A 27,714-nucleotide genomic window follows, 5' to 3' on the forward strand; every position below is an offset into this window, starting at 1 on the left:
AGAAAGGTGGAGCTTCTTGTCATCCAATTCACAATACAAAATAGATTTGGATTGAAAGGTCTATTAGGAACCTGAGTTTTATGTGAATAAAACTAGATGTTGTGGGTTGTTTTTTGTTTTTTTTTTTTTTTTGATACAGAAGGAATGAAAATAAGGATCCATCTTAGACCATTAAATTAGATAAGACCCCATCCATGAGTCACATGATTTTGTAATGGACCACATATTTTAACCCATTAATAAAATTAGGTAAGTATTTGGAAGAAAAGCCATTCTTAAAATATTACCTAAATTTCCAGGCATATATTTCACATGATAAAGAGAGTAGTTTCAGAGAAGGGAAAAATAGAGGACAATTTAGATGAGCATATCTTTGGATGTTTTGGGGCATAATGGGCAAATTATTCTCTTCTTGGTGCTATTCATCAATTGTGAGCTCTGAAATAGAACCAGTGAACTGTTGTTCTATTTTTTAAAAATCAACAAACTCTCTTCCCTCCAAAAAAACCCCCAAACAGTTCCCCACCCCCCAAATGTTTAGTTCCTAGTATTCTGGGAGCTTTTTATTAGTACTCTAGATGCATAAGATATCATCCAGTTATTTTAAGCAAAATTGAATAGCAAAACTTTTCCTCCTCCCTTCAAACGTGCATTCATTGGGTAAGTCTGGCCCTGAGATAATCTACCCGAAATCTTGGCATCAGAGATGATTTCACCTTAATCCTCCCACAATAATGTGCTCCCAAGTGGCAGTGAGGACATTCTAAGTTTCTGCTAAAATATTTCCTGATGACTTTAAAAAAAAATTCCACTTGTAGGGGCGCCTGGGTGGCGCAGTCGGTTAAGCGTCCGACTTCAGCCAGGTCACGATCTCGCGGTCCGTGAGTTCGAGCCCCGCGTCGGGCTCTGGGCTGATGGCTCAGAGCCTGGAGCCTGTTTCCGATTCTGTGTCTCCCTCTCTCTCTGCCCCTCCCCCGTTCATGCTCTGTCTCTCACTGTCCCAAAAATAAAATAAACGTTGAAAAAAAAATTAAAAAAAAATTCCACTTGTAAAAATTGGGTTATTTGAGGTTCTATGATAGAGTTACATAAGTATTTTACATATTCTGAGAACAATCCCATTATCAGAAGTATGTTTCTCTGTTTGTGGTTTGCCTGTATATTTGCTTTCTTTTTCTGCTTTTTTAAAGTTTATTTTTATTTATTTTGAGAGAGAGATAGAGAGCAAGCAGGGAGGGGAGGGACAGAGAGAGAGAGGGAGACACAATCCTAAGCAGGCTCCACACTGTCAGAACACCAACAGCACACTGTTCGAACTCACCAACCGTGAGACCATGACCCAAGCCGAAATCAAGAGTCAGACACTTAACTGACTGAATCATCCAGGTGGTTCAGTATATTTTCTTAATGATATCTTTTGATGAGAAGACTTTAATTGTGATGAAGTATAATTTGCCAAATTTAAAAAAAAATTTTTTTTTTTCAACGTTTATTTATTTTTGGGACAGAGAGAGACAGAGCATGAACGGGGGAGGGGCAGAGAGAGAGGGAGACACAGAATCGGAAACAGGCTCCAGGCTCTGAGCCATCAGCCCAGAGCCCGACGCGGGGCTCGAACTCACGGACCGCGAGATCGTGACCTGGCTGAAGTCGGACGCTTAACCGACTGCGCCACCCAGGCGCCCCAAATTTGCCAAATTTTAAATCATGTTGCTTTCTTTACTGTCTAAGCACCTTTGCTTTCTATCATGTCACAAATTATTCTTATATTTTCTTCTAGAAGCTTTTAAGTTTAGTTTTTACATTTATATTTATGATTCACCTCAGATTACTTTTGTGTGTGATGTGAGGAAGGATCCACGTTTATTTTTTCCTCCCAGGTGACTGTCCATTTATTCTAGCACTATATGTTGAAAATCAACTCTTTCCCCCCATTAGCACCTTCGCCAAAATCAATTGACAATAAAAATGTTCTGTTCCACTGTTGTATTTATCCTCTCCCCGACACCAAACTGCCTTGATTTGTGTAGATTTACAGTAAGTCTTGAAATCAAGTAGTGTGATTCTTTTTTAAAATTGTGGTGACTATTCAAAATTGTTTTTCCGTATAAATTTTAGAATCAGCTTGCAGATTAAAAAAAAAAAAAAGCCTGCTGGTATTTTGATTGAGAATGCATTTAATCTACATATCATTTTGGAGGAAAATGACATCTTAAAAATAGCGAGTCTTCCAATCATTGAATACTATATTTCTCTTTATATTAGTGTTTTAAATTTTTCTGTAAGCAATATTTTGTAGCTGCTGGGGTAGAGGTCTCATACATATTTTAATTTATTCCTCTGTATCTTATTTTTGTGATATATAAATGGCATTTTATTAAAATTATTTTATAATTACTTAATCCTTTTTTTTTAAAGATTTTTTTTTTTTTTTAAGTAATCTCTACACCCAACATGGGGCTTGAACTCACAACTCTGAGATCAAGAGTCACATGCTCTATTGACTGAGCCAGCCAGGTATCCCCAATGCTTTTAATGTATACAAATTTTTTTTTGTATGTCAATTGACCTTGTATTCTGTGGTCTTGCTATATTAAATTATTAGTCTTAATAGTCCATTTGTACATTCCTGAGAACTTTTTATATATTGCTGGATTTGATTTGCTAGCATTTTGTTGAGCATGCTCACATCCATGTTAAAAAGGAATGCTGGTCAGTAATTTCTGTGTCATGCTTTGCTTTTAGGCTACAGTTGCCTCATAAAATGATTTGGAAAGTGGCATCTTCTCTTTCACTTTCTGCAAGAGCTGTACAACATCAAGAGAATTGAAAGTTCAATATAATTTACCACTGAAATAATCTAGTCCTGGAGTATTCTTTGTGGGAAGTTTTAATTTCTTTAGTCAGGCTTATTAAGATGCAACTTACATATTATTCTTAATAAACAGTTCCCTGAATTTTAACAAATGCTTATAGTTTTGTAACCATCATCACAATCAAGATTTAGAACATCTCCCTCACTTCCTCAAATTCCCTCAAGCCCTTTTGGAGTCCCTGTAACCACTCATCTGCTTTGTTTGTAGTTTTCCTTTTTACTGACTGTCATAAAAGTAGAATCATCCAGTATGGGATCTTTCACTTACCATAATGTGTTTGACATTCGTCAATATTATTTCATGTATCAGCTGTTCACTTTCCCGTTTTTTGGGGGGGTGAAGTAATGGTCCATTTTAATGGGTGTGCCACAATTTTTCTACCCATGTCCCAGGTGACAGATAACCTTGCTTGCTTCCCGTCTGGGGAAATTATTAACAAAGCTGGTATAAATATCTACATACAGGTCTTCATATGGACATAGGTTTTCATTTCTTTTGAGCAAATATAGGAATGGTATTTCTGGTTCATATGGTAAATGCATGTTTAACTTTATAAGAAATTGCCAAACTTTGTACAAAATGACATAACATTTTGCATTCCCACCAGCAGTGCGTAAGAATTCTAGCTATTTCAAATCCTCACTAGCACTTGGTATTGCCAGTTTTTGAAACTTTCTATTTTAGGTATTGTAGTTATCATTTGCATTTACTCCATGACTATGTTGAGCATCTTTTCTTTCTTTAATTTTTATTTTTTATTTTATGTATTTTTTTTAGAGAGGGGGGACAGGCAGAGGGAGAGAGAGAGACTCTTAGGCAAGCTCCACACCCAGTGCAAAGCCTGACATGGAGCTAGATCCCACAAATCTTGAGATTATGACCTGAGCCAAAATCAAGAGTTGGACAATTAACCGAATGAGCCACCCAGGTGCCCCATCTTTTCATGTGCTTACTTTGCGATCCATATATCTTCTCTGTGAGGTCTACTTACGTATTTTGCTAATTTTACAAGACCAATGCTCTGACCCCTGAGCGATGCAGTCTTGTATTTTGTTAATTATAAATTGGTTTATTTTCTTATTGCTATACTTCGAGAGTTCCTTATATATTTTGGATGCGAGTTGTTTATCAGGTATGTGTTTGTTTTCTTCGCACTTGTGAATTATCTTCTCATTTTCTTAACATGATATTTTGAAGAACAGAAGTTGTTATTTTTGGTGAAGTCCAATTTATCAAGTTTTTCTTTATGCTTTGGGCTTTTAAAATATTTTTAAATTTCTATTTTAACTTTTCCACTAGCATCTTAGCTGTACCTATTTGGATTATTATTTTAGTGGTTGCTTTTGGGATTATAATGTATAATCTTACACATATGGATAGCCACACATAATAATCCATTAGAATTAGCTAGGGTAATTGATAAAAGAAAAACTGTTTTCAATTATTTCTATTTTTTTAAAACTAAATTTATTTTTTTAAGTTTTTATTTCAATCCCACTTAATAAACAGTGTTGTATGTTTCAGGTGTACAATATAGTGATTCATCACTTCCATACAACACTCAGTGATCATCACAAGGCCACTCCTTAATCCCCATCACCTATTTCACCCATCTCCCCACCCAATTCTCCTCTGGTAACTGTCAGTTTTTTTCCAGTTAAGAGTCTGTTTTGTGGTTTGCCTCTCACGCTCTTTTTCCCTTTTGCTCGTTTGTTTTGTTTCTTAAATTCCACATGAGCAAAAAGACAGTATTTGCCTTTCTCTGGCTGACTTACTTCACATAGCATAATGCACTCTAGCTCCAAACATGTTGCAAATGGCAAGATTTCATTTTTTCATGGCTGAGTAATATTCCATTGTATATATATACCTAAATAAATTACTCAGAAATAAATTTAAAAAATAACTTGAGTTTTTCTAAATATATTAATCTACTAGTGAATATAATATTTAGACCATAATTACTTTTTATTATATTAAACGCCAACATATACAAAGGTAAAGAGAATAGAATAATGCAAACCCATGTTACTTATCACTCAGCTTCAACACTTATCAGCACATAGGCAATTTGTTATGAACATAATCGTTTTTTATTAAATTAGGTTTTTGAGGTATCTTGGGTCATTGTTACTATTGTTTATTAAAAAACATTGAGCAGGGGTGCCTGGGTGGCTCAGCCGGTTAAGCAACCGACTTCGGCTCAGGTCATGATCTCACAGTCCGTAAATTCGAGCCCCACATCAGGCTCTGTGCTGACAGCGCAGAGCCTGGAGCCTGTTTCAGATTCTGTGTCTCCCTCTCTCTCTGCCCCTCCCCCACTCACGCTCTGTCTCTCTCTGTCTCAGAAATAAACATTAAAAAAAAACAAAAAAAATATTGAGCAAATTTCCACGATGTGAAATACGCATTGCTAAGTGTGGGAATACAAAGAGGTGGCATATGGAACGAGATAAAATTCCTGCCTTCTAGGATCAGACAATCTACTTGGAGAAATACTATGGTGTGGTAGAAAGGGTTTCAGAACCAAATTTAACATGCTCAAAACTGAGCTCTGCCATTTCCTGGCAAATTATCTCATCACTCTGCACCTCAATTTCCTCATTCGTTTAGTAATCTTACTTTGCAGCTGTCGTAAAAATTAGAAATGACACATATAAAGTTGGGAGCACAGCACCTGACATGTAGACATGTCAAATAAATGTCACTATCAAGAGCTGCACAGAAAAAGCACACAACACCTAATGTGATGACTCTCACAGGGTATGGAACTATGACAGTAAGAGCTGGAAGTAGGGACAAGTAGATTAGTTCTGACTGTAGCAGTTGATGATTTTTGTGAAGAAAAATTTGACAACAGAGTTGTGGGAAGGTATAAAATTTTTTTAGTGTTTATTTTTGAGAGAGAGAGAGAGAGCACGAGCAGGGGAGGGGCAGAGAGAGAGGGAGACACAGAATCCGAAGCAGGCTCCAGGCTCTGTAGCACAGAGCCTGACATGGGGCTTGAACTCATGAATTGCAAAATCGTGACCTGAGCCAAAGTCTGGCACTTAACTGACTAAGCCACCCAGGGGCCCCGTGGGAAGGAAGTTCTTAAGCAAAGGCAGAAAAGTAGCAAAAGGCAGCAGATACTTAAAGAAGATACCGTAGCCCACTTTGCTTGTGTGACAGATCCTACTTGTTGCTTCCTTTTATCCCTTTTGCTACCGACTGAATTGTGTTCCCCTGAAATTCATATGTTGAATCCCTAATCTCCAATATGCCAGCACATTGATTTTGGACTTTCCAGCCTCCATAACTGTTGTTTTAGGCACCCAGTCTGTGGTATTCAGTCATCGTAGCCAAACAGACTAACACATCTTTCTTCTTAGACGTATTTGTTTGGGGAGGCAACATAGCCAACTTAAAACTTGTTTCCAGTCTCCCTTGTATTCCTTAGTGGCCATGTGATATCATTCTGGCCAGTGAGCTGTAGACAGAAGTCTCTGAGGTGGAAAAGGGATGAGAGAGAGAGAATCTTTTATAAATAAAAGCAGAGCTCCTTTTGTTCTTTTCCCCTCCTTCCTCTTCAAATGGAAATATCATGTAGCCACCATTTTGTCAAGAAAGCCACATATTAAGGATGGAGAACTAATGGGCTACAAGGAGCTTTAGCTCTTGATGACTTCAGGGAGACTTATCCTCAACTTTCTACTTGAAGCAACTGTTTGTCAGATTTTCTGTTTCTTGCAAACTAATCCTAACTCAGTTTGTGTGGGGAGGAGATGGGTGTCTGGAAAATGGTAGAAGGACTGGAAATGTAGATTGGTCAAGCAGTCAAAAGAAGGAGTTTGTACGGTATCTTAAAGAACATAGCGGGAAGAATAAAAGGTTTTACACAAGAGTGATAATACTAATTTGCTGTTTAATAAAAGATGAATGGTAAAATAACATGCAGGTTAGAAGTAAAGTGTGTGAGACAAGGAGAGAGTATGAACCTGCTGTAGAATGTGGAATGCTGGTAATGACAGTAGGAACGACAGTGGGAGCCACAAAGGAGTGTACCAATATAAGGGTGACCCTAAAGTGGTGGATTGATTAGGGCTTAGTAACTGATTGCACGTGGTAAGCAACGGAGAAATTATTGCACATAGTAAACAAGAAATCAAAATAAGTGGGTTTTCAATTTGTGTAAATTGGGAAGATTTAACAGAAATTTGGAAACTAAAGAGTTGCTAATTAGGGAGGGAAAGAAGTTGTAAGGTTAAATTTCAACAGTGAGTTGAAACGGATTTGTTTAGCTTAGAGAAGCTAGAGATTGGAGAACTAGGAAGAAATCACTGATCATTTCTCTAGCACCCACTAGATGTCAGGTACATTTGCCTATTATCTCACTTAGTCCTCATGCCAGGTTTGTAAAATATTACTAGCCATAATTTAGGGATGAATATTTAGTCTCAGGGAGGCTAAATATACTGCCATTGACTCAGAGTTACTTAGGTATGGAGTTGAGGGGAAAGTGTCTGACTTGGTGAATCATCCATCAAAAAAATAATGTCAGACTCACAGAGTTAGAGGAAATCTCTAAGGAAAAGTATAAGAGTAACAAAGAAGGCTGGGGAAGGCACTTGGGTGGCTCAAACAGTTCAGTGTCGGATTCTTGGTTTTGGCTTAGGTCATGATCTTAACAGGTGTGAGATTGAGCCCAGAATCAGGTTCCACAGTGGGCACGAAGCCTGCTTGGGATTCTCTCTCTCCCTCTCTCTCTGACTCCTCCCCTTCACTTGTGCTCTCTTTCTCTCAAAATAAAACAGTAACCTTAAAAAAAGAAAAAAAAGGCTGGGGTAAGATCATTGGAAACTTTTGTCTCCAAGGCAAGAGGAATCACTAGTAAGGTCAGGAAAGATTCTGAAAGTAGGAAGTGAGGATTAATACGCATTGCACATCTTCAGTGGAAAGAACTCTATTTCTTAGATAGACAATCTGCTTTGAATTCTATGATGGGTAAATGGTTTCCTCTGATACTAGATCCTTTCCTGTAATGTGGGGATAATCATCTTCCCTCTAAGGGAATGAAATGAGAAGCTAAATGTGAATGTGTCTGGCATGGATTCTGGTACAACAGGTACTCAATGAGTATCTGCTAAAACGATAAATTATAGGTGACAAAGCAGTCTGTAACAAACCCCACAATACAGTGTGGAATGTTTTTAGTAAAAAAAAATCACTTATTTCCTTTAATTTTCCTATAATTTCTTCTCTTTTAAAGTTCAATTACATCATATATTTCTGATTAAGTATTCCAGTTAGTTGTATTCTGGCACCTGAAGAACTACTGCCTTATAGTCTCACTGGGACAATGGGCTTCTTTCTTTAAAAAGTTAATTTAAAACTGTATGGTACTGGAATAAGATGAAGAAAGAACAAAATGGCAATTCAAAAAATCCACTCTTCACTCCCTCCCTTGTAGTTATGGTACCTAAGATCTTGTAGATAATGAAAATTAAGATAGGCCACTGGCTGGCAGCATCTTACATTTTAATTGTTAGTGGTTCTTCACATCATGTGAGTCTGGCAAGGTCCCAGGTTAAACGTAACACAAAGAGAAGCTTGCCTACCACATCTAATTCGTTGCTAAGCCCTAAAAAGTCCACCACTTTATGATCATCCTACACTGGTGCACTCTCCTTTCTGGCTACTACCCCAGTTTAGACCACTATTAGTAGCATTCCAAAAGTATTTAACTTTAATATTTTTTATTATGTAATTTCTACGTCCAACGTGGGGCTTCAGCTCACGACCCCAATATCAAGAGACGAATGCTCTACCCACTGAGCCAGCCAGGTGCCCCACTAGTATTCCAAATTTTATAGTGGCCTCATAAACGATCTCCCTCTCCTTGCCTCATCCATTTCCCTTCTATCCTGCATACTATATTACCATGAATCTTTTTTTTTAAATAAAGATTCTTATAAGCTTCAGTATTAGAAGACCTCCTCAATGCTGGCTCCACCAGTTTCCTTCCTGCCTACTGTACCCAACAGAGCACCATTGGAGGATTATATGTCATAACACTTAAGTTGTCCTACTCAATTCATCTGGACATTAAGTGTGCCTAAAAGTAATGCCAGGAGTGAGTGAGGCATTATTTCCATACTCTGCTAAGACTATTAAGGCAACAATGCTTCATGAATATTTCCATGTTTCAACATAATTTGGCTTCCTGAGCAAAAGAAACAGACACGCTATAAAGATAATGTCTCCTGGGGCGCCTGGGTGGCGCAGTTGGTTAAGCGTCCGACTTCAGCCAGGTCACGATCTCGCGGTCCGGGAGTTCGAGCCCCGCATCGGGCTCTGGGCTGATGGCTCAGAGCCTGGAGCCTGTTTCCGATTCTGTGTCTCCTTCTCTCTCTGCCCCTCCCCCGTTCATGCTCTGTCTCTCTCTGTCCCAAAAATAAATAAACGTTGAAAAAAAAAATTAAAAAAAAAAAAAAAAAGATAATGTCTCCTTTCCCCAGAAATATCTACTCTTCAGTGCTCCATTTCTCCTTTGCTCCTGTTTGGTATAGCCACGTTTACATTTTATGGGGAGATAAAACCTGAAGCCATTTGTTTACATTCCAGAATTGTAAAACATTTGGAAGCAAAGACTTTTCTTCTCTCAGGAGGGGAAAGGAGGCAGTGTGTAGCTTATATAAACTTCCAGATTCCTAATTTCAGGGTTCATCTCCCTGGTTCAAAACAAAACAAAACAAAACAAAACAAAAAAACCCTTTTGCACGTACAGCGTTAACCTGGCTCTCCTCACATTGCCCTGAAGGAGAAAGAATGGGGCAAGGGGAACCAATGTGTATACTGCTTTAAGTAAGAATAGTCTGTTCCTGATCCAGAAATCTCATTTTTGCTTTCATGAGAACATAAATATAGATATTAAAACTTACCAAAGACAACCTCAAAGGGTTACGAAATACATTCTAAACTAAGTTTCTCCAAAGGGGGTTGTGCGCATTAAGTGGTGTGCAAGACAACCCAGTGGAATGTGAGAGGAAAACCAAATTCATTTTCAGGTTTTTAATCTAACTGATTAATATAGGGACATTTTATACAAGGATTGCTAACAATGGCTTCACAAACTTTATCAGAGCAAATTATAGAAAGTGTGTGGGATATGTGCTGGGAGAAGACGAGGAATTCTACAGCACGGATGAAGGTGACAGGGGACATTACTAGTTGTTTCATTTCTTCATTCACTTCAAACATTTTATAACATTGCAGTATATGTGAGCCAGTTAAAGGATTCATGGATTATGTTATTAAATACTTATCATGGTATCTGCTTTTAACTATCACAAATAAGGAGCTTAAAAACACTCCTTATAAGAGATTACTACTTACAACAAAAAGTTGAAGATGATACTAGAATGTGAACACAAACCAACAAAAGAAAATATCAGTGCTAACATTTCTACCCTCTTATCAGGCTTATTAGGAATTAAAAATAATAAGATTTGACAAAAAGTTACTCCTTTCTACAAAAGACACCATACAGTCAAGACAATCTTGAGAAAGAACAAAGCTGGAGTTATCACATGCCTGGATTTCAAACTATACTATAAAACTATAGTAATCAAAACAGTATGGTACTGGCACAAAAACAGACATGATAGATTAATGAACAGAATACAAAGCCCCAAAATAAACCCATGCTTATATGGTTCATCTATGACAAAGAGGGCAAGAACATACGATGGGGAAAACCAGACAGCTCCACGCAAAAGAATGAAATCTGACCACTTTCTTATACCACATACAATAATAAGCTCGAATGAATTGAAGACTTAAATGTGAGATCTGAAACCATAAAATTCCTTGAAGAAAATAGAGTAGTAAACTCTCTGACATCAGTCTTAAAAACATTTGCTTAGATTTGTCTCCTCAGGCAAGGACCACAAAGACAAAAATAAACAAATGGAACTACCTTTTGCACAGTGAAGTAAACTATCAACAAAATGAAAAGGCAACCTACTGAATGGGAGGAGATGCTTGCAAATGACATATTCAATAAGGAGTTAACATCCAAAATATTTAAAGACCTCATACAACTCAGTATCAAAAAACAATCCAACTAAAAAAGTGGGAAGTGGACCTGAATAGACATTTTTTCCAAAGAAGACATACAGATTGCCAACAGGTACATAAAGATGGTCAATACCACTAACCATCAGGAAAATGTAAATTAAAACCACAATGAGATACCACCTCATACCTGTCAGACTGGTTATTATCAAAAGACAAGAAGTAAGTATTGGTAAGGATATGGAGTAAATGGAACTTTTCTGCATTTTTGGTGGGAATGCAAATTGGTTCATTATATAAGATAGTATGGAGGTTCCTAAAAAAAAAAATAAAAATAGAACTGCCATATGATCCAGCAATTCCACTTCTAGATATTAAAAAAAACCCACTAATTTGAAAAAAAGTACGCACCCCTATGTTCATTACTTACAATAGCCAGGATATGGAAGCAGCCTAAATGTACACTGATAGATGAATGCATAAAGGAGATGTGATATATACACATATGCATATATGAGAATATTGCTTAGCCATAAAAAAGAATGGTATCTTGCTATTTGTGACAATATGGATGGAACTGAAGGATATCATGTTAAATAAGTCAGAAAAAGACAAACGCACATACACACAAGGGAATATTACTCAGCCATAAAAAGAATGAAATCTTGCCATTTGTGACAACATGGAAGGACCTAAAGGGCATTATGTTGAATAAAGTAAGTCAGAGAAAGCCAAATACCCTATGATTTCATTTATATATGGAATCCAAAAACAAACAAACAAACAAACACACACACAAAAACCCCCAAAACCCAAATGAACAAAACAGAAAGAGATTCATATACAGAGAACAAACTGATGGTTGTCAGTGGGGAGAGGGGTGGGAGGATGGCCGAAATAGGTGAAGATTAAGAGATATAACCTTTCTGTTATAAAATAAGACATAAGGATGTAATATACAACACAGTGGATATAGTCAATAATATTGTAAAAAATTTGTATGGTAACAGATGGTAATTAGACTTACTGTGGTGACCATTTCATAATGCATAGAAGTATTAAATCATGACCTTGTACACCTGATACTAATATCATGTACAACAAAAAATTACTCCTTTCATTTAAAATTATCAAGGTTTAGGAGCATTTGGGTGGCTCAGCTGGTTAAACGTCCAGCTTAGACTCAGGTCATGGTCTTGTAGTTCATGGGTTCGAGCCCTGCATCGGGCTCTTTGTTGAAGTGTGGGGCTTACAGCCTGCTTCGGATTCTGTCTCCTTCTCTCTCTGCCCCTCCTCCTGCTCGCCCTCTGTCTCTCTCTCAAAAATAAATTAAAAAAAATTTAAAAATTACTTTAAAATAATCAAGGTTTGAAAAAATCAACTTATATTGACTGTTGCCATGAATGTATTTTCTGCCTTGAGATATTAGCTATTGATATTATAAAGGTTTAAGTAGCAATACATTAGAAAATGTCATTCTAAATTTTCTATTTACATATTAGTATAGTAGTATTTTGGCGGGGGAAGTTCAAAAACTTTTAACAATATCAGTGTTTAATCAAAGTTTGGAGATCATTGTCTAAAACAACCACATTTCCTTTTACAGTACTCTGTGGATCTGTAATTTATGACTAATTTTTTTATTAATTCCACTTAAATATTTGTTAGGACAAAGTTTTTAAGTGTTTGTTTATTTTGAGAGCGAGCATGTGTGCAGGAGGGAGGGGCAAAGAGAGGGGGAGAGAGAATTCTGAGCAGGCTCTGCACAGCCCAATGTGGGTCTCAATCTCACCAACTGTGAGATCACAACCCGAGCCAAAATCAAGAGTCCAATGCCCAACCAGCTGAGCCACTCAGGTGCCCCAGTTACAACAAAGATTTTTAAATGCAGTGAATGCTACACATTCCTATTTTAAAATTCAATTAGATAGTATAGTTTTTTTCCTAAAAGGCGTAAACCAAGTTTCTTTCTTTTCAAACGTATGTTTATTTATTTTGAAAGAGAGAGAGAAAGAGTGAGCATGTGAGCACAGGAGGGGCAGAAAGAGGAGAGAGAGACTGGAGCCTGCTTTGGATTCTGTCTCCCTCTCTCTGCCCCTCCCCCACTCGCTCTCTCATGAATGAATAAACAAACAAAAAGAACTATGGGGCACCTGGGTGGCTCAGTCTGTTGAATGTCTGACTTCGGCTCAGGTCATGGTCTCCTGGCTCATGAGTTCGAGCCCTGCCTCAGGCTCTGTGCAGACAGCTTGGAGCCTGGAGCATTTTTTGGATTCCGTGTCTCCCTCTTCTCTGCCCCTCCCCTGCTCATACACTGTCTCTCTCTCAAAAATGAACATTGAACTTATTTATTTACATTTATTTATTGTTGAGAGACAGAGCATGAGCAGGAGAGGAGCAGAGAGAGAAGGAGACAGAATCTGAAGCAGGCTTCAGGCTCTGAGCTGTCAGCAGAGCCAGATGCAGGGCTCGAATCCATGAATCACGAGATCATGACCTGAGCCAAACTCAGACACTTAACCGACTGAGCCACCCAGGTGCCCCTGAACTTTTCTTTTTAAATAAAAAAAAGAACTATGGAATCAAATATTACTTAAGTATAGCAATTATGAAAAAGACTTTTGTTCCTGGATATGCATGCTAGGCAGACTTCTAAAATGGCCCCAAGATTCTCATCTATTAGTGCACCCGTCTTCTATCATCCATGCCCCTTGAGTGTGGACGGAACTTGTGGAGTATGATGGGAATAGGAGTATGTTATCTTATGTGGAAAATGGGATTCTGCAGATGTAAGGTTGGCCTCTAGTGAATCAAAAGGGAAATTACCGCAATGGATCTGAGCTACTCACATGAGCCCTCTCCATCTGGGTCTAAAGGTCAGAGAGAAAGTTGAAGACACTCAAAATGTTAAAGTAATTCTACTCATCTTGAAGGCGCAAATTGCCATTTTGTGGAGGGCCACATAGCAGGCAGACTGGGGAGCTCAGGAAACAGCACTCTGTCAACAGCCAGCAAAAAAAGAGGAACCTTAGCCCTAACAACCTGAATATACCAGATAGGATAACTTGGATAGTCCCAGCTGATACCATGGTTTCAGAAGTTTGATTCTGAGCAGAAAACCCAGGTAGTCTGTACTCAGACTTCTGACCTAGATAATTGTGTGCAAACAGGTGTTGTTGAAAGCCATTAAATTTTTCAGTGCTATGCAGCAGTGAAAGGGAGTGAAGATGAAGTGGTTATTCAAAAAAGGGAGAAAAACTAGTGGGAATGATTTATGAAGTTTTCATTTTGTATACTCCAATGGCCTCTACATTTGGTGGTTTAAAGATAATCCTTTAAAGGCCCAAGGGAAACTATTAAAACTTCTAGCTGTATATTTCTCATTTTTAAAAATTTACTTTTCAGGGTTTATTTAGTAATAACATATACAACATTAATACATGCAGATGATTTATAAATGTTGATATATGCAGAGATGCTGATTATAAGAGTTTAGAAAACACTCTTCTCATCAGAGGGAGAGTGTACCACTTGTCCCTCAAAAGATGTCCTGCCTCATTTTTAACTCCTCTCATCCATTCTTAGTGAAGTTTAAATCTATACTAAACTCTCAAATTATGTAGTGTCTCTTTTGGCATCTTATAATCCTAAGTCTTTCTAGATGCTTCTAGGAGCCCTAGCAAGTTAATTTTATTGACTAGAGCAAAGTTTAAGAATTACTATTTGGGACACAAAACAGAATCCCAGGTTTCTTCCCTACAGATCAAATTTAGTAGTGTTAGGGTGACCTGGGAATCTGTTTACAAACTGTTTAGATCATTCTCATTTTCATGTAATTTGAGAAAATGGTCACTTAAGAACATATATCAAGTTAGCATAAGAAAAGTTGAAAGCATGATCTTTGGGAGAAACCTGTATTTGGGAGAGATTGTAACTGTTCAATTCCTTAAAAATGGAACATGAACCATGAGATGTCCATACAAATGCTACAAAATACCAACTTGGGAAATCTTAGAATTTATCTGGCTTCCAATATTTACCTGTAATGTGTCATTATGTGCCATGCATAGGCCTTCAAATTTCTGAAATCCAGATGTGCTGTAAAGAAGTAATCTTGAAGGATTTTCTCCTGAGATGGCATTGTGGAGTATGTGAACTGGCAAACAATCTCTGCACCACATGCCCTTGTTCACCAAATTTATTGTTGAACATTCAGAACACCAGATTATGACAGATTTAAAAAGAAAGCACCAAAAATTGCTACACATTAATACCTGAGGAAAGACTGAAGGCAAATATTCATTAAACTCCACACCATAATGCCGAAACACACATGGAAACATACACAACACTCTACAGAGTACAATAAATAGGATTTTTTGTGAATTACAACCAGTTAAATGTAATAATGTTACTTATATCATTTAAAAAATACACACAAAATCACATTTGTGTATTTCATACACCATATATTATACAAAGCACTGGAGAAGATCAGGCATGCTTAAAAGGAAAAATCTGCAAGGTGACAATCATTTTCCAGTATATGCCATAGGACAAATTCCTTTGCACTAAGTATTGTTACTATACACTGCATTTTCTGGACAAAAGTATCAATTTGCAAATAAAATATTACTGAGTCTATCTCAGTATAATACATAGTTTGTCCTTTATAAATTTTTAACTATACTATAAACACAGATGCAGGTTGACAGCCATGTATTTTATTACATTTCCTTGGCAAACTACTTTCACCTCAATTTTACCACGTTCTAAGGAAAGACATGTTTTCTTTCTACCTATTTTTAGAGAATCCTAGATTTTTGTCTCTGGGTGCAGGTAGTGAAGGCGAAATGGGAAGAAGAAATGTGTTGAGTTTACATTCAAAATTGAAACTGAAAAATACACAACAAATTCTGAGTACACAGAGATGGGGGTATCTTTTAGCAGAGACCATGATATCCTCTGAATGGAATAATTTGTCTTAATAGAAATTATTTTAAATAAGCACAGTAAAAATCCAAGTTTTTACATTAAAAAATAAAAACAAAAACAACTAGAGCCAGTTCTTTCTTGAGATCTTAAAAATAAGTATTAGGAAGGAAAAAGAAAAAGAGAAAAGGGGGAAAATAACATTTAAAAATATACTGCATGAATCTGAGTTTAAGTACTAAAAAATTGTTATTGGGTAAACTAACTCTAATATTCAAGTATGAGCCTCAATAATCTGAGGAAAAATAAGTACAGGTCTTACTTCATGTCTTTGATAGATTATTCATTAAAAAGACAAAGAAATATACTTGAAGATTAATTTTCCATGTGTAAATAAATACAAAACAGAAGTGCCACCACATTTTCCTAAAATAAATTTATTTTCAGAAACTTTAGCCAAACTTACTTGCTACACCTATGAAATGTAAGTCAATTTTAATTCAAAATGAGAACTCTGGAAATTAAAGGTTTCTAGAGCAAAACAGGAAATGCTAGTCAACTTTAACAATTTTACTTAACCAACTTCAAAGAAAAAAATTTGGTGCCAGGTTGAGAAGATGACCCATAATAAAATATAGTTATAAAACTGCAGGGCATTCTTTCATCATTTTAAGGCACAGTCTGTTTTATCCCAAACAACTAAAAGTTCAAGGTCACAGTGATAATACGCATCCAGTTTTGGTCTATTTTCTCGTGGGTACGTTGCTACATTTATGTAAGCATTTATGTAAGCAAGTTAGTCACGTAAGTTTAAGAAACTGTAATACAACTACTTCAAAATAATACATTTAAAGTCATTTATATATTTTTAAAAATATAAATACACAATACAATTTCATAAATTATATACACTAAAAATTGAAAGTTTTGTTTCCCCCTCTATAGTGGAGGAAGAGTTTATTTCTACCAATATTCCAACAAACACATATTTAATTCTGTAGACAGCATAGTTATATTAAAATACAGGTATTTTCTACTTAGGATAAAATTATTTAACACAGAGAAAAAATTCATTCCAAAAAACAATGTTAACTGAAATTTTAGGTCTTGTACATCATCTTTTTACTAATATCCAGTCACTACCAGATAATTGGATAAACCGTCACCACAGTCAAACATTTTAATATTTGGTTTTCTCTTGCCTCTTTACTTCCAAGGCTACTTTTGCAAACTGCATCAGCATTACTGGGCAGAGAAACAATAAATGATTAAATCAATTACATGATTCAATGGGAAAAACTATAATATGAAGGAATGAAATTCCTTTTGAGAATTTCCAGAGGGAAGAAATTAAAGAATTCGAATCAGATAAAAATGTTTTTGAGTCTATCATTTTTCTACTTTTCTCTCATGCATATAACACCCATCAATGTTAACACTTCAGCATTAACACCATTGATTGTTTATATTTTCTGTTAAAATATGTGTTTTGAAATGTTTATCTCATTGGACTAAGTTAGGATCTAGTAGATAATTTTCCCCTTTGAAACATGTGATTTAAAAAGGGAATGGAAATACACAGAAGACAAAACAAATTTCACAGTAAGCACTGTTACATAAATAAGAGACACCTGTACCAAAAAATGATCTGTACAACTAAACTTGAAGTTTTACAACACAGAATGAATCTGTGATAAATAAAGCAAGATTACTTCAAATACTTACTTCAATTAATTAATAAAAGATCATTATTGGGTAAACTAACTTTTAAACCCACTAAAACCAGAGAACATTATCCCAGAAATCAGACAAAATAGAATATACTATGGTACATTACATGTTTTCAAAGAAACATTAGAGTATGGAATATAAGTTTTGAAGTTACATATTTAATATAAGTCCTAGATGTAAAATACTGAAAATAATATTTCTGCCTTAATCCCAATATGTTAAGAAAAATTCATTGGCACAAATATCTGGAGGTATTTTACAGTTTCATTTAGCCTTTGGTGGCAAAGCATGTTTTGCTAACCATACGAATATAGTTATATTTTTCAATGTAGTGTTTTACGCTCAAAAAAATTCAGACGTGTTTTTTTCCTGTAAAAGGGATGCAAAAAGTCCAATATGAAACAAGTACAACATGAAATACAAAATATGCCTATAATTTAGGCTTTTGAATAGTTAATAGTTCTATGCTTTGTCTATAAATCTTTTACTAGTGCTAGTAATATTACCACTATACAAATACTAAAAGCAAAAATAACATTAAAAAATAGCACACGAACTTTACAAAAATGGCTAATTTTTAGACTTCCTAAATTAAGATTAAATTCAAATATGCAAACAAATTTACACTAACTGTTTTTTACGAGTGTTCAAAGTTACAAGGTACAGAATCATTAGAGAATAATTCTGACTCATACATATCAAGTTCTATACAAAATCGTCAGAAATTGGTTACTTGGCAATTCAAACCATAGTCATTTTTGACAGCATAACATGCCAAAACAAACACTTTTAGAAAGTCCTGTACTTGACTCAGAATCTTCAACTACAGACAATGTAATCAAGATGTACGTTAGAATATCATCTAACTTTTGAAAGACATTATTGATTCAGGTGTACTGTTACGTTTATACTATTAATATAACAAGTTAGTCTATTCTCACTATTTCCAAACTTCATTCTGTTCTAAAACTGTTATTAATATACAAAATCCAGTCTTCTATATTCATAATATAACTTATCACAAAATTGTGAATTCTTGAGCATTTACAGTACACATATTCAGATTTGGATTACTGGCCTGACTTTTCTTTCCTATCATCATTATTAAACGTAAAGGACACAAATAGCCTCCCAGACTTCCTATTTCCTCAGGCTGTTGAAACTTACTGTGAAAAAATGAATGAGTAATATGTAAAAAAAGAAGTCCATTACAGACTTGGTAATGTTGTCCCCTCTGTTCAACAAGAGTGAGATGAAATTTCAGCTCCCAATCTGTTTTATAAAAGTACCTTCTACATTTACATTGGGAGGCAAGGAAGCTTTCTGTCAGGGTCTAATTTAGTAATATAAAGATATCCTTTTTTTTTTTTTTAAAGATTTTATTTTTAAGTAATCTCCACACCCAATGTGGGGCTCAAACTCACAACCCTGAGATCAAGAGTTGCACGCTCCACTATTTGAGACCGCGAGGCGCCCTGCATAACACAAAGATACTTTTATTACTTCCTGGAAGTGTGTCATGCTCTCCGAATTGACTTCCCCCTGAAAAACTGCACAAGGTATCTAGTTTCCTATGATAGTAACACTGAAAAAAAAATGATGAAAAATAATCAACAGATGCCTCATCATAAAAAGTTGCAACACACTAAAAAATTTTTTCCCAACTGATTTTAATAATAGGTTACTAAAATTGCAAATGCAGCAATGTAAAGTTTTGCACTAAACCTCCTAATAAGCAAGCTGTTACACTCAGACCTAATGCCCAAGATGAAAATACAGGTCAAATTAATTATCCTGGGATTCAGGAATCAATTCCTCCCATTTTCCCTACAGTTTTCTAGAACTAAACTGAAAATCAGTTTTATCTCCTTTTATTTCCCCTGGCCACTAGTGTAAGAAGTGCTAATGAGCAGTGAGGTGATATAAATATACTGTGTTATGAATGACAAGTCTGAAGCATTAAGAAAAGTGTAAAACTAGAGAATGAACAAATTAGATAATCTGCCTTTATTAAGTATGTGTGTTTGTGTGTGGTGGAAACGTGTACCATCTGTACAAGTGATAGGAAAATCAACAACAAACAAATTTACTAGGCCTAGTATATAGCTCTTTATTTTTCTTTACTGTATAATCATATAGATTGTAGTGTAGTTCAATCAAGAAAAGGTATTCCATTATATACATGTGAATTTATCTGACTGAAATATGAAAAAAAAAATTAACGACTAATCAATACATGATCTATATATACTGAAGAGACTCAAAATCAATGTGAACGAGGCACACATGGTTTTTTAGGACCACTGTTCTAAATATTTTCATTCTGGTGACAACCAAGAAGAGTTAGCAGAACCTGTTTAATTTCTGGCAAAAGATCCAGAAAAAAGAGGTTAATGTTTTCTATTGTATTATCAGTTCCAAGTTATAATAGTAACTCCAACTGAGGCTTTAGAAACACTGAAATTACTCAGTATTTTTACTATTCGGTCTATATGTTTGATGCAGTTATCAATGATAGGGTCCAAGAGTAATTTTTATAAGCACAAAACTTACTCAAAACTCAAATTCTAAATACAAATGTTATAGTACTAGAGCTCAGAAGTTTGCCGAATTGGACACACTGTAACTGCCAATAAACAACTTCATTTTTAGTAACAGTGCTAATAAAGCTGTGCTGTTTTACTAGCTAATAAAATAAGCTGCAAGCATGATAGAAGCAATGTATAATTGAGAGGCAAAAGGACCTTCATTTTCTCAAGTGACAGAAACATCAATTTCCCTAATCTTCAGACAGAGCCTACCTTGTCATCTCTGGTAGTTATTTGGGTTTAAAGTGCATCAGGATTTGATAAAGACTCTGTCAAAATGTGTGTGTGTGTGTGTGTGTGTGTGTGTGTGTGTGTGTATCTGTATATATATGTACCCATAATGGCTAAAGACCCAACCTGTTTTTTATAAAATGTTTAATTAGAATCCTTTTTATAGCCCTAAAATGAAATATTCTGTTTGAATAAATAAGACTTTAGGACTTGATAACTACACTTACATGGAAATTGTCTAGTGAGATATAATATGCCTAGTCTGCTGCTTTAAAAAGCTAATCTCCTACTCACAAATGAGAAATTTAAGCTTGTTATATTTTAGTCATGAACGGTCCTGACTGAACAAGAAGACTTTATATCATATAAACACCATGATTATGGCTGTCAATAGAAGATCCAAATTAATGAATTTTCTAAAGTTCTTTCTGTATATAAATATGTTTAAATTCAGAAATAGTTAAATGACACAATTAACCTATAACTTGAAATACATCAGTGAAAAAAACAAAGATACAATGTACATAAACTTATGGGTATATGAATAGATAAACATAGGCACATGTGTCCTTATTTAAATATACATGTGGTATGCCATGGGACATCTTTCCTTTCAGGTACTGAACAAACAAGCATTTTGCATTTTATCCCTTTGCTACCTCTCTCAAATCAAGAACCTGAAATATTTGCCATGTCTTACTATGAGATTATCACTTCCCTTTAATGATCTTCGTAAGTGAAAATATAAATACTGAACAACAGGCATGAGGCTGGGAGAAACAACGGAATCAAACAAATTTACAAACCCTCACAGACGACACTGAAACCCTCAAATGATGCCAAAACAGCAAGGACCTGAGGAATAACTGAGAAGAGAAGTGAGGTAACCCTCCACAGGCAGTAACAGCTGAGAGACTGTAATGGAATCCAGATGCAACAGCCGATAAAAAGAATCTGGTACTCTAGGACATTCCTGGGTACTAACAAAGACACAAGTTCACAGGTACTACTGGGAGTTAAGGGCTTTACTTAAAAAGGTTTTGGGTATGTAGAGCATATACATCTAAAGGAAAGGCTCCATGAGCCAAGTACACCTCAGCCTGAGTTTATTCTATCTTAAGGCAAAATACTTAGCTCTATTACCTACTCTTTTGTAGTTAAAAGTGAGCTGAAGTCTGAAATGAAAGAAATATTACTTTCTTTTCTGTGAAACAGTAATCATCTTGGCAAATTAAGATTCCATTGTTAAAACTAGTGGCTAAAACCTCCAATCTATTTAAGTATATTGTTTATACATTATGCTATTAATGGAGTAGTGGTTATTCCGTTAATAGTATAATTTTATTTATCAAATGTGGTACAGCACTTAATCGTGCTTTTTCTCTACAGTAGACAAAACTTGTGCAAACCTGGAGTTTTTTCTGACCACTGGAATTTAGTTATGTTAACAATCCACCATGATCTGAGGCACTTTTGGCAACCATGGGGTCAATGAATTAAATAAAATGGCATATGCTGGACAACTGTACTGCTCCAATGCTAGTAAGTAAATATTTGGGAGAATTCTCTTTAAATTTAACAACAGGTTTCTTTAATAGTCTCCTGATGTTTACCAAGAGTACAAAATAAGATCTGCATTTGAAAAGCAGCAAGAAAATTTCATTGAATTTTGAGTTTAAATTATGTTAATTAATCTTGCATTGGTTACCAAGAAAACATGTCTCCTTAAAATTAAAAGTTGTATTTTCATAGATGTAAGAAAACAAAAGATATGCCTTGATCACTGTGGCTGCCAAAAACTGACAAAGACTTTTTGTGGTTATTTCATTTTTGGGAAACCAGTTGTGAATTTCATCAATCTTTTTAAGACTGATTTCTCAATATGCATACTGTAGCAAATACAAAGCAATCTACTTTTCAGAAGAAAGTTTGATGAAATGAGCAGAATGCTTGAGTTGAGATTACAAGCAAGGCTACATTTACTCAGTGTTTAGAAGATCCCCAGTATGGCCAATCAAGCAGAATAGCTGTTATGCAGAGAAGTCCTCAAAAACAGTGGCCACCATATCCTTTTACTAATTTTTCAAAAATGACTAGTACTTAGATGCCATACCACAAAACTAAACCATGCTTCAACTATTTTCCTCAAGCATTATAAAACTAATTTCCTATTTTCAATATTGTAAAAATAGACCTGTCTTCTCCAAAGGATCTTGTCATCCACATTCAAGGATGTGTGCATTCCCTCTTAACACTGACTCTAATGATATAAATTATTTTTATCATTCCTTAAATCCAGTCTTACATAAAGTTACATAACGCATGGAGTAAAAGAGGAATGAAAACAAAGCATGGAACCCTGTATAAGTGTGCTGACCCAAAAGCAATTACACCAACAGCCAGAGGAAGTGGAAATTGTGAAGTAGTCTTCAACAATTTACTGTAAAGAGACAGAGAAATATATATTATGCAAACAACATTGTAGGCAAAACCAGAATATGCTGATATTTTATACAGTTCTGAGAAAGTATTCTAAATGGTGTTAGATGGAGCAATTTTTCATATAATGAATTTAACCATACGTAATTTTTAAAAAGATCAATACAAGCTATATTTTAGCCAGAGAAAAATACTAGCCGAACTTTTATTCACCAATTCTACCTCTAAAAATTTACCCTTGCAAAAATAATATTTACTAAGACATACCTATAGAAATATTTATTTTAACCCTACTTGTAATAGCAAACAAAACAAAAAGCCTCAACCAAATAAAAAGGGAATGATCCTTAATTACTAACAGGAACAGTATTAAAATGACACCAAATCCTATTAAAAGAAAAATACAGAAAAGACTATTACTTTTTTATTCTGAAAACAAAAAACTGGGATAGGAGGCGTTAAAGAAATTTGTCTAAGGACATAGGGCTATTAAATGGCAGGCCAAGATTTAAACCCCAGGTCTGCCTTATTCTACAATGTCTACAAACATCTGCCAGAATCAACTGAAAACAGGCTCGTAGAGCAAACAACCAGGCAATGAAAACTCAAATTTTATTATGGAGAACTTTAAACATATGTATTAGTGAACTACTAATAGTATAATGAACCTCATGTACCCATCATCCAACTTCAAAAAGTATCAAGTGATGGCCAATCTTACTTCACCTATAATCCTATCCACTTCACTCCTTCTGTACTTTTTAAAAGTTTGTTTGTTTGTTTGTTTATTTATTTTAAGAGAGAGAGTGAGCATAGGAAGAGTAAAGAGAGAAGGAACAAGGGAGAATCCCAAGCAGTCTCCATGCTGTCAGTGTGGAGCCTGACGTGGGGCTTGAACCGGTGAGATCATGATTGTGCCAAAATCAAGACTAAGCCACTCAACTGACTGAGCCACCCAGGTGGCCCTCCTTCTGTACTTTTTGGAAACAAATCTTATTAGACATCATATATTTTAAGGGCTAAATTAAAAAAAAAATCATTATATCCTAACAAGTAAACCCGATAATTAAGAAAACAAATATAGTACTTGCATATAAACTACATCTGCATACAAACCATAATTACTCTACAGTTATAGCTTTAACTTTAGGAACAGTCAAAATAATTAGAAATAAAGAACATGTTTCAGGCATCAAAGAAAGAGTGATAAAGACTAGGAAGAGATGTAAGAAAAAGAAAGATTGAACTACTATACCTGGATTTTATTGAAACGGTGTGAGTATTTCCAAGAATTGCCATAGTTGGAATAAGGATAAATGCCAAAGGTTTACACGGATCAGGACTAAGTTTAAAGTAATACCTACATCAAAGAGAAAAAACAAAAACAAATCAACAAAGTATACTCAATCATTTTAAATTATCAGAATCAAACAAATTAATTAAATTTCAGAATATTGCATTGATATGAGAGCTCTAAACAGCTCATGAAATTTTTGATAAATAATTTTTGCTATAGATCATCTTTATACCTAAGGCTTTATATTGAGAATTATGTTCAGAAACTACTAAGGGAAATGAAAATATCCAATATGGGAGCACTTTCTTTTATTTTATTTTTATAAAGTTTATTTATTTTGAGAGTGTGTACACGTGAGGGGGAGGGGCAGAGAGAGAGAGAGAGAGAGAGAGAGAGAGAGAGACAGAGTCCGTCCGTCCCAAGCAGGCTCTACACTGGCAGCATGGAGCTCAATACAGGGCCTGATCCCATGAGCAATGAGATCATGACCTGAGCTGAAATCAGCCGACTGAGCCACCCACGCACCTCAGCACTTTTTTAATAATAGGTATAGGGGCACCTGGGTGATTCAGTAGGTTGGGCGTTGACTCGGTTTCAGTCAGATCATGATCTCGCAGTTCCTAAGTTTGAGCCCCACTCTGGGCTCTGCACTGACAGTGTGAAGCCTGCTTGGGATCTCTCTCTCCGTCTCTCTCTGCCCCTCCCCTGCTCACTCACTCCATCTCTCTCAAAATAAATGAACTTAAAAAAATTTAATAATAGGTACATGTATGTCTGAAAGGTCATACAGAAATAATGTTTTTATAAAACAAGTTATTCAAAATATATTAAGGCTGCTCTAGTTTATAAAAAAGATGAAAAAAATGAAGATTTATATAAATTGTCTCTTATTTTCTTTTAAATCTAAATTCTCATCTCTGGCATTTACTGACAGTGAGACATCTATAGCCTTTTAGAATCATAAATTTATGCTCCTCAAATAATTTTCTCCCCAAACCTTTGAACAAAAAACTCTGGATCGTGACTAAAATTAGGGACAAAGGAAGAATATTAACATCTGGTAACCTGTTGATTTATCAAACTTTGACTTTTCAAAAAATATACTTTCAGTATTTAGATAATTTGAAATTTTTATATTGTTTCTAAAAACTATATTGAGTAGGAGTTCAATTATTGGATGATGTGGCCTATTTTTCAAAAACAAATTATAACTAAATATTCTAGAAACAATCTTAGAGGGCATCTCAGACTCTGATTTAACCTAGAATAGTTACCATGTGGCAAGGCAAACGATGGTCATTTATTTTAGTTTAATGTTTGGTGCTCATTAGAAAAGTACACTTTTTTTTCATTATTTCCAATATTTTTAAATGTAAGCATTTTCTTCTTCCCCAATTTAAGGAAACATAAAACTGATCATGAATTGAAAAATACTTAAAGCACTAGCATTATGAATACCTTGGGTCAGCAAAACAAAGCACATTTTCACATATGTCTAGACTCACAGAAGGTTAAAGGTAAAATAAATAAAACACAATTCCCTCTTTTGGGCAGATTTTGAGGAAGTTTATATTCTCACAGTAAGGGAAAAAATGTGATTGTATTGAAAATAAATTTCAGGTGATATATAGCTTCCTGTTCTTGAGGACGTTTGATGGATCGTTAGGAATCTGGCAAGTCTCTACTTACAGACATTTATTGTTTTAGCCACATAAATTATAATTATATAAATAAAACGCACCTGAGATTCTTTAACCAGTAAATTAAAGATGGCATGCTGAGTAATACAATCCATGTTAATAAGTTAATCACAGTATTGTGCATACGAAGACTATCTTCAGCATCATTGGCAGATAAATGAAGATAGTGTACTGTAGAGTCTTTATGGTGATTTGATTTTTTTTCATTTCTTTTAGAGTGTTTGAGATTCTACAAAGCAATAAAGTAAAAATACTAAGGTATTGCATAAAATTTAAGTTTATTATTTTACTTAGAATCACTCCATTATTTAACAGCTAAATAAACACATCTATTACCAAACTGATATAAAATACTTTGCTCAAAGTATAAATTACCTTGCTCAAAAGTAATCTAAAGTGGTTATCATTATAAAACTTTTGTTCCTTTGACTTGCTATTTCCACTGCTGAGAATGTATCTTCTAAGTAATTACTTAAAATTTAAAAGATAATTTGTAACAATAAAAATGACATTTATTGACAAAGATCCATTTAAAATTAGACAATCTAATTTCTAGGTTCACTTATCTTAAAATTATTTAAATTCATGACATCTTTTTTTAAACACTGTAAAATCCTAACTTAAAAAAAAACACAAAACAATTTTTTTATTCCCTCATGTTCTTTTATATTAAAGTGATGTAGAGCTTTGAAAATAAAACTTACCACAGTCTGGCTATTTTTAAAAGTTGCTAGGCTGGCTTGCAGATGAACAATCTAAGAAAAAGAAAAAACTGTTTAATTTCACTTTTATTTTGAAACAAAAAACAACCATTTTTATTACAATTGAGAAGTATTATAGTCTGAAATTTAAAGAAATCTAGAAAACTAAAAACACACTTAAACATTTACAAACAGTCTTTCAGAAAAGGTAAATAATAACTACACATACTTGCTATCACGGATTAAAAAAGAGAAAAAAAAAAAAGGACAAACTTTCAGAGTATGATAGGGCCAGGATATATTGTTCTACCTCCTATATTCTGTGAGACTATATTTGAATAATGCTTTGCTCTAGAAGCTTCATGTCCTGTGAGTAAAATATTTGATTATCTTCATTATAGCATAAGAAATTTTTTTTTTAATTTTTTTTTTCAATGTTTATTTATTTTTGGGACAGAGAGAGACAGAGCATGAACAGGGGAGGGTCAGAGAGAGAGGGAGACACAGAATCGGAAACAGGCTCCAGGCTCTGAGCCATCAACCCGGAGCCTGACGCGGGGCTCGAACTCACGGACCGCGAGATCGTGACCTGGCTGAAGTCGGACGCTTAACCGACTGCGCCACCCAGGCGCCCCATAGCATAAGGAATTTAACATGTTTCACATATTCCACATCACTGAAAATCTGAACTTGGTGAAATGTTTATAAGAACCTGAGAAAATCTTTTAATTTGCTATGTTTGCTTAAGCTAAGTATTTGAGAAAATTTTGCTTACTGGATCAATTATTTGAAACATCCAATTTGAAAAGCTAAAAATATCATATTTATAAATCAAAGTAGTAAACAGATTTTTCTGATAGACAAAATTCCTTTGGAAAACTGAAAATAATGTGTATGTATTAGTGTTAAAAACAGACATAAGTCAACTTTGTTTAAAAAAAGAAAAAAAAGGTGATCCATTCTGTTATCAACCGTCTCTACATAAGCCTCGTGGAGAGTATGCAGTTGTATAACCTAGATTTTCCTGCAAAGCTGTCAGCCTTCTTGGAAGTGTTTTTTGGTTTCCCAGTAAAATTATCAGACTATTTTATCCTTGCCTTCTGATTCTCCAGCAACATCTGTTAACATTCTACATTATCTCAGTACATTTGATAGCTTGATCCC

The 27,714-nt window shown here is 35.0% G+C and overlaps 1 protein-coding gene across 3 annotated transcripts in view; it reads right to left on the reverse strand.

Moving 5' to 3' along the window:
- Positions 1-3,206: 3,206 nt before the first annotated feature.
- Positions 3,207-27,714, reverse strand: part of PGAP1 (post-GPI attachment to proteins inositol deacylase 1) — a 96,952-nt gene continuing 72,444 nt past the window's right edge. For 2 of the 3 annotated variants that reach the window (XM_045480601.1, XM_045480602.1), the window contains 4 exons: positions 26,554-26,604; positions 25,891-26,078; positions 24,108-24,212; positions 15,115-22,853 (listed from right to left, as the gene is read on the reverse strand). In XM_045480601.1, coding sequence (XP_045336557.1) covers positions 22,715-22,853; positions 24,108-24,212; positions 25,891-26,078; positions 26,554-26,604 — 483 coding nt within the window. In that variant the 3' untranslated portion in view covers positions 15,115-22,714. Of the gene's footprint in view, positions 3,297-15,114; positions 22,854-24,107; positions 24,213-25,890; positions 26,079-26,553; positions 26,605-27,714 lie in introns of those variants that run through there. The other variant, XM_045480603.1, reaches the window with a different exon arrangement.

This window comes from Leopardus geoffroyi, chromosome C1 (assembly GCF_018350155.1).
Source record: "Leopardus geoffroyi isolate Oge1 chromosome C1, O.geoffroyi_Oge1_pat1.0, whole genome shotgun sequence".
Lineage (NCBI taxonomy): Eukaryota > Metazoa > Chordata > Mammalia > Carnivora > Felidae > Leopardus > Leopardus geoffroyi.